This window comes from Quercus suber, unplaced genomic scaffold, assembly GCF_002906115.3.
Source record: "Quercus suber isolate HL8 unplaced genomic scaffold, Cork oak 2.0 scaffold_455, whole genome shotgun sequence".
Lineage (NCBI taxonomy): Eukaryota > Viridiplantae > Streptophyta > Magnoliopsida > Fagales > Fagaceae > Quercus > Quercus suber.
The window spans coordinates 208,656-217,379 of record NW_027069906.1 but is presented as its reverse complement, the minus strand read 5'-3'; the positions used below and the strand labels follow the sequence as shown (position 1 = coordinate 217,379).

General features: G+C 37.7%; 1 protein-coding gene and 1 pseudogene across 1 annotated transcript; both read left to right on the top strand.

Moving 5' to 3' along the window:
• Window positions 1-3,111: 3,111 nt before the first annotated feature.
• On the top strand, window positions 3,112-4,582 carry LOC136062808 (wall-associated receptor kinase 3-like; annotated as a pseudogene).
• Window positions 4,583-6,279: 1,697 nt separating this feature from the next.
• On the top strand, window positions 6,280-7,812 carry LOC112030801 (uncharacterized). The gene has a single exon (XM_024063467.1). It carries the CDS (start codon window positions 6,280-6,282, stop codon window positions 7,810-7,812), a length of 1,533 nt encoding a protein of 510 aa, XP_023919235.1.
• Window positions 7,813-8,724: the final 912 nt, after the last annotated feature.

Sequence of the window (8,724 nt, the reverse complement as noted above, 5' to 3'; positions counted from 1 at the left end):
CATTCCAAATACCATGCCAAGATAGCCCAATGTTCCAGACCACATGAGTCCAAGGTCCTAGCCATATGTCCAAATAATTGGAAGAAATCACGTGCCTCGTTAGAGCATTTTTGTGTTTTCCCCTTAACCAGGGCCCATTAGTTCTTAGCTAGAGGACACTCCCATAAAATATGACCCGTTGTCTCAGGTACTTGGCAGCAGACACCACATAGCAACTCAATCTGAACCTTTCAACGATGCAGGTTGGCTCTAGTTGGCAGACTGTTTGAACAGGCCCTCCAAAGGAAATTATTATTATTATTATTATTATTATTATTAACAGAATACTCAATTTTATATAGTCAAACTCATCCTTCAACTTTTAAAATAAATTCAATTTTATGCATATAAGTTGTTTTAGTTAGAAGATAAATTTGAAATCAATTATTTAAAATTGAGATAATATAAAAGAAACAAATTGAAACTCACAAAAAGTATAATTTGGCCAACAAAATATCGATCCTTTTTTTTTTTCCTCTTTACTTTTCCATGCTCTCTCACTTTTTCTTTCCGATAACGCACTATGACTAACATGTCACTTTCTTTCCAAGTTTCAACCAAAGGAGAAACACAGACTTCCCTAGTCCCTACCAGCTACAATACCCGACAATATGTCACTTATCGCTTCTTTAAACAAAACGACATATTTACACCAGTCAAAGTCTGTGATGTATCGATCCAAAGATTCCAAACGGAGAAATATCACGAAACTTTTTTCATTCTTATTATGGATTGCCATTGCCCATTGGCCTCTTTCTTTGCTCACGTAACTCACGTTGTCTGCTGGACACCAGAATCATCGTTATCATCTCTCTAATTTTATTATTATTTTTTTTTTTTAAGTAAAGTTATCCTCTGTGCTGTAATGATTTAATCTACCATACAACATTCTATTTGATTTTTCTCAGCCAGGCCATTAAATAAATAAAGAAAACTTTTAAGAATGAATGAAGTGTAAGAGCATGCAATTGCAAATTATATCATATTTTATCATCTAATTAAAAGATACTTTATCTATTATAACCTTGATTTTAAAACTCGGATCGTTTAATGAACCGAAAAAAATGAGATGTTCAAAGTTTTTGAAGTCAGACCGAAATTCAACTGAGGTCAAACCGTAATGTGTTATTTAATTTTTTAATATATTTGATACTTAAATTAGTTTATATTTATTAATTTTTCATTCCTAACCAACGAAATATGTGTGGCCCAATGATTTGCATGCTGGACATGTTATTTCACTTGCTGAGAGCAGGTTCAAGTCCTGCCAGCAAAACCAAATTCTTATAGAACCGGTTCTCGGTCAGACCGGTTGGTCTGGTTCGAGTTTAAAAATAATGATTATAACATCTTATTTTACAATACATCCAATATCTCAATTTTTATTTTATCATGCAACACATTAAAATGCCACCACCACCACCACCATCACCATGAACAAACCCAAAAAAAGCTAATGAAACTCAAACAAACCGCCACTGATACCAATTGATAAGAACAGAGGATGGTGTTTTGAGTTTCTAGTTGGATTCGAGGTCAGCTGGTCCTCCAAGAAGAAGAGAGACAAGAACAGAGAGAGAAAAAAAAGAAAGAAACTGAATATGCTTATGCTTAGTCAATGCTTAGATCAGTACAGCCATGCTCTGTTGGTTTTATACCCTTCCCGCCCTCTAACTAACTTTAGAATAGCTAACTAACTAATGCCAGCTGTAACTAGTAACTGCCCTCACTTCCACTAACAATTACAATTAGTACCACTCCTTCCCAATTACAATTATCACTTAATACAATCCTAACAGCCTCACTACCCATCACCCACCACCGCCAACATAAAATCCACAAATGACCAACAAAACCCAAGCTACTACCACCAATCTAGCAACATCACTGAAACCAGAACCACCAAAATCCAACAAAATCAGAACTACCAAAATTGAAAACCACTTGGAACCACTAAAACCCAGATAAAAGCCCAAATACTGATGCTCTAACGGAAATATTTTATATTTTCATGAGAATATCTGGGTAGAGTGAGAAATGATGTAAATGCAAATGTCCCAAATTTTATTCACCAGACTTTGTCATTAGTGTGAAAAATGACTTAAATCTCCATGTTGGAGGGGATTAGGAGGTTTCAACTAAATTAAATGTTGAGATTCAAGTAATAGTTCAATGATAATTATATCTTTTATTGTGTTTTATCTATGTGGTTCTAAACACCAATACTGAAATTCAGGGCTTTAACGTTTAAAACTCTTTATTTCAAATGAATATGATGAATGATGATGATATTCATAATATTAACAGTGATTAAATAAATTTTAGCACTAAATTGAATTAATTGAGTTCATGAAAATGCAAAACTTTTGTATTATGTCCTCTGATATCATCTCTTACATTTTTTTTCTTTTTCAATCGGTTACCTAACTGAGGTATCAATTCAAAGCATTTTATCTTATAATTTGTCAAACACTCTAAAAGCTAAAACTATTTTTAGTTATTTACTTATAAAAAAAATTTTTTTTTTTTTTTTTTTTTTTTGAAGAAATTTAGACATTCAAAAAAAAAACCTGTTCCTGCATTTGGTTATATAAACGATGCTTTTGATTCTCAACTAGCTAGGTTCGCTATCCAAACAAGTTCAAAAACCACACGGATTGCCTCTTAATACTTGCTTGTGGGAGGTCCAATCTTTGATATATATGCCATGATTTTGTTAAAGAAAAAATTATGCATTCTTAGCTTCGCTAATGTCTTCTTCATAATTAACAAAGGAACTCAACGTGGTTTTATAAAAGGATGTCAATTCAAAACCTGGTTCACCAGTTCTCTTTCAATTGTATATTTTTAATTTTGATATAATTTGTCATTACCAGATTTGAGAGCCGCTCATAGTGGAGTATATGTTTTTGTGGCAGTCGTTAACTATTATAATTCCAATCTTGATTGCGTCTTCATATGATACGTATGTTAAATATACTTCTCTACTGTATCAAAATTTGTGCCATTACAGAGACAGTGGTATTAACAAATTTAAAGAAGTTAAAACGTTCTACTTGGTGAAAATGCAAGTTTGAATATGTGCAGGTATCAGCGTAAGCCTCTTAATATTGCTTTTGGGAGGTTCTTGGATATGCTGGGGTCTAAAAAGAAGAAAGCACCTCAAGCTCAAAGAAAAATTCTTCCAGCAAAATGGTGGTTTATTGTTAAGACAACAAGTCTCTAATCACGAAAGTTCTATGACAACCAAAATCTTTACTGCAAAAGAGTTAAAAAAGGCCACCAACAACTATGACGAGAGTACAGTCCTTGGCCAAGGAGGCTATGGAACGGTGTACAAAGGAGTGTTATCTGATAACAAAGTTGTTGCCATTAAAAAGTCTAAAATTGGTGATCAGAGTCAAATTGAGCAATTCATAAATGAAGTGATTGTGCTTACCCAAATTAACCATAGGAATGTGGTTAAGTTGTTTGGTTGTTGTCTAGAAACAGAAGTGCCTTTACTTGTTTATGAATTCATCACAAATGGAACTCTTTGTGACCACATACATGATAAAGGCCGATCATCCTTACTTTCATGGGAAAAACGTCTGAAGATTGCTATAGAAACTGCTGAAGCACTTGCATACTTACATTCTGCAACTTCTATGCCAATTATACATAGAGATATTAAAACTGCAAATATATTGTTAGATGATAACTATACAGCAAAAGTAGCTGACTTTGGAGCTTCAAGGTTAGTTCCTCTTGATCAAACACAATTGACTACTTTGGTGCAAGGAACATTGGGGTATTTGGACCCAGAATACTTACAAACTAGCAATCTAACAGAAAAAAGCGATGTCTATAGTTTTGGTGTTGTTATGGCAGAGCTACTCACAGGTAAGAAGGCACTTTCTTTTGATAGGCCTGAAATTGATAGAAATTTAGCAACATCCTTTGTTTCCGCCATAAAAGAGGACCGCTTACTTCAAATTGTTGAAGTTCACATTGTTAATGATGGTAATATTGAGCAACTAAAGGAAGTTGCTAATCTTGCAAAAAGATGCCTAAGGTTGAGAGGGGATGATAGGCCTTCTATGAAAGAGGTGGCAGCAGAGCTGGAGAGATTGAAAAAAAGGGAAAAAAAGCCATCGGAAGACACTGATGTCTATGCGAACAAGACTGAATACTTGCTCAGTGCAACTAGTAAGTCTTTCGATATTGATGTTGGCACCGGTGGTTCTACCAGTACAACTGCTGAATATAATAGCATGAATGATCAGTTACTGCAACTCGTGGATAATGGGAGATAATTACTTGCTCCTTGGTAATATATTGGTATCGATTGACAGTCGAATTTGACGTGGTGTTATGATGGGCAGAATAATTTCCAAGTAAGCAATCAATTGACAATCTTGGAAATTAAAAATTGTTTCGAAAGTTTGACGCCATTTGGGTCTGTCTTGAAATAATATTTGTATTTATTAAATACTATCTTGTGTGTATTGTCAATTGAATTTGTCTTGTGAATTATATTTTGAATATTGGAAGATGTAGTAACTAAGAGTGTGATTGTATTTAAGTTTATATATATGATGAAGTCGTAGGAGTCCGATCAAGATCAAGTCTTTTATATTGATTTCTTATTGATTGTGATCATTTGGTTTAGTGTAGTTTCCATATATCTATTTCTTACTATTGCTAAACCAGAAAACCTATGAATTTTCTAATTCTCTCTTCCTCCCTCTTTCACACACATTAGAGTTATTGATATATCTCTTTTGGATGCCAATAATTAGTTGGACTTAGACTAGATGATCGAAGTGGAAGTGCAAATGAACTTTTTTGTATGACACTAAATTGCAACATGTTTTAAACTAGTACTTATTGTGAGGTACACTTTTTCCCCACTACTTTTATTACGTTAATGAAGTTGAAAATAACTAGAATATGGCAAATTATCAGTTACCCCAATAGTTTTAGTGTTTTAATTACACTATAAACTAACGCTATAAAATGGGTTTCAATTAATTCAATTAATAAAATTTATTGTCATCTTATAAAAAATATGCGGTTCAAATTAATCATGCCTAAACTAAAAATTAATTGATATCTTAAAAAAATTATTATAAAATAAAAAAATATATATATTTAATTAATATTCTAACAGTATGCGTAAAAAGGGTACGTGCTTGCCAAAGTCAATTTTGCTGGATATGATCTTTAAAAAAATTTAAAACCCATGCACGAGGGAGGATTGGTGGCAGTAAAGCCCACCATTTCTTCTCCTTCCTTGGGCAACAGATAGGCCCACCTGTGACTTACCGAGTTACGAGACCAAAGGGATGAAAAATCTCTTCAACTATCCTCTGTCCTTCTTGACGTAAATCACATTATAATCATTGCCATATTTAATTTTTTTTTTTTTTAGCCATATTTAATTTTTAATCCTCCTGATAAGATGAATAATGTTACGTACATAACATTTTTATAATAATTTCACAATAAATTTTAAATAATAAGTTAGTTAGTAAAAAAAATAATGTCAGTGGTGGATTTAAGTTATAACTGACGGATACCAGATATTGATCGTCAGTGAGACCTGCAATTGATCGTCAACGAGGAAGACAATCTATCCTGCGTCCTTGTAAAAGACGAGCATAGGGGCAAGACCCCGTCATTATAATTTGTGAGGAATGCGTGCATTAATAGCACAGCTCAACACCTGCCGGATAGCTGGCCTTCCCTAATTACATCAGGAGCAGTTACGAGAACAAGAGCGGCGCAACGGTCGTCCGTTACACCGTAACTGAGGCAATCATTGTTCATTAAATGCAACGGTCAGGAAAAGAAATGCTCAAACCAGCATTAAACGAACATAACTACGCTGACCCAGGGGAGGGTATAAAAGGTGAGCCCGATGCGAAGAAGAAGGTAAGAGAACAATAGCTAGAAAATAGCAAACTATGAGCAAGTTAAGTTTGGATTGTGTAATCGAACTTAAGCATCGAAGTATTCCCAACTGGCCTCACGCCGGCGAAGGTACCCTTTTTTGCTTTCTTCTTGTATTGACTACAGGTCCGGAGGTCGTCCATCACTCTGACGAGGAACATACTGACGAGGCACATTTTCGGCTTTATCAGTTTGGCGCCATCTGTGGGGAACGACCATCGTGCTCCTACTGATAAATTTTTGGTCTAGAGATGAACGGCGATGGCCTAGCAAATTCAGGCTTTGATAGCAAATGTACAAGAGTTAATGAAGCATAACGACGAACTGAAACGACGAGCCCGTCCGGAGGGGAGTAACACTTCGCTTCATCGACGAAGTCGAAGCAAGCATGACGAAGAAGCCAGTAGCCCTGCGAATAGCAAGGGAAAGAGTGTGACGGAGTATACTGGACAGTCTGTACCTGGCAATGGTAGTTTGATGCAAAATCTAAAGAAAGAGCTAGATGAAGTGAAAAACGCCACGAAGGGAAAAACGGCAATGAATTTGGATGGTATGCTAAAACGAACGGACTCGCCTTTCACGCCCAGTGTCCTGGAATGCCCTTTGCCTCCAAAATTTCGTCTGCCACAGCTAGAATTCTATGATGGTACAAAGGACCCTCTTGACCATATAGGAGCCTTCAAAACCATCCTGAATCTGCAACAAACCCCGGATGAGGTTATCTGTAAGTTGTTCCCGGCCACCCTTAGAGGAGCTGCAAGAGTTTGGTTTAGCAAATTTCCAGCGTCTTCCATTGAGAATTTCGAGCAACTCAGTGACTCCTTTGTTCGCCATTTTATCGGCGGACAGCGGCACAAAAGGCCAACCTCTTACTTGCTAACGGTAAGACAACAAGAAGGGGAGAGCTTGATGGATTATGTGAAGCGATTCAACAAGGCTGTATTGGAGATCGATGAAGCTGACGATCAGGTCATTATAACGACCTTCCAGGCAGGGCTCAATAATCCCAACCTTATCTTTTCGTTGGGCAAGACACCATCAACCTCCATGATTGATCAGCTGTTTAAAGCTCAGAAGTATATGAACGGGGAGGACGCCCTTACGGCCAAAGGCTTAATGGGAAAACGAAAGAAGGACGAGACTAGCGAGTCTCATGGAAATAAAAGGGATCACAAGGACCCGTATTCGGACACAAAGGCTGGCAAGAGCGGTCCTGACGCCCCGAGGAAAAGGATGAATTTCACTCCGTTGGTTATGCCCACTGACAAAATACTGATGCAAATAAAGGACGACCCAGGGTTGAAGTGGCCTAAGCCACTGAGCACGTCCTCGAAGAAACGTGTCCCAAAGAAGTATTGTCATTTTCACAAGGATCATGGTCATTACACTGATGAATGTCGTGATCTGAAAGAACAAATAGAAGAATTGATTCAGCGTGGAAAGCTTCAAAAGTTCGTGAAAAGGGACTATCAGCCTCAGTTTAAGACTGAAGATAAAAATCATGACGACCCGAAGGGCGACAAACGAGATCATCCAAAGCAAGTTGTGGGAGAAATACGGACAATAGCTGGAGGGCCGGTATTAGGAGGCTCATACAGGTCTTTAAAGAAGACGTACTACAGACAGGTCAATAGTGTTCATATGAAGCACCCGTCCCAGAAGTATCGACGGTCGCGTGATGACGACATCACATTTTCCGAAAGGGATGCAAGTGGAATAAAGCAACCCCATGATGATCCACTTGTCATCACTTTGGAGGTGGAAGGATTTGCCACGAGGAGGGTGCTAGTGGACAATGGAAGCTCAAAAGATATAATGTATATGACGGCCTACCAATAGCTGAGGTTGGATCCTAAGAGGCTCAGATCCTTTAATTCTCCCTTGGTCAGTTTTAGTGGAGATAAAATTTACCCAAGGGGAATCGTCACACTATCCGTTACAGCTGGAACATACCCAGCACAGGTGACAATTCAAGCAGACTTCTTGGTCGTCAATTGCCCATCATCCTACAATGTCATCCTGGGACGACCCACACTGAACAGGCTCAAAGCAGTAATGTCGACCTATTACTTGAAGGTGAAGTTTCCGACTCCAAATGGGGTAGGTCAGATATGTGGAGATCAACTGTTGGCAAGGGAATGTTACCAAGCAGTCCTGGCTTCAAAAGAAAATCACGCGTGGGTAGTGGAAGAGGAATCAAAAGAATCGTCCTAAGAGCTAGAAGAAGTACATCTGGTAGACAGAGAGATGACGAAGGTGACAAAGGTAGGGACAGGACTAAGCACCGCTTTGAAGAGCAAAATTGTGGAGCTCCTCAAGCAAAATCTAGATGTCTTCGCTTGGACCCACGAAGATATGCCAGGGATAGAAAACGAGGTCATAGAACATAAGCTAAATGTCGATCCCGCCAAAAAGCCTGTCCAGTAGAGACGATGACTTTTCGCCCCAAAGTGGAACAAAGCAATTATGGAGGAAGTAGAGAAGCTTTTGACAGCTGGATTCATTAGGGAGGTATGTTATCCAAAGTGGTTAGCCAACGTCGTCATGGTGAAGAAATCCAATAAGAAATGGCGCATGTGCATGGATTTTACAAATCTTAATCAAGCCTGCCCTAAGGACAGCTTTCCCCTCCCTAGGATTGATCAGCTGGTGGACTCAACAGCAGGCCATGAGTTACTAACTTTCATGGATGCGTTCTCAGGCTATAACCAGATTCACATGAGTGAAGAAGACCAGCAGAAGACTGCATTT

Excerpts from the sequence above, each read along its gene's own strand:
- LOC112030801 (XM_024063467.1), top strand. The coding sequence starts at position 6,280 with ATGAAGCATAACGACGAACTGAAACGACGAGCCCGTCCGGAGGGGAGT.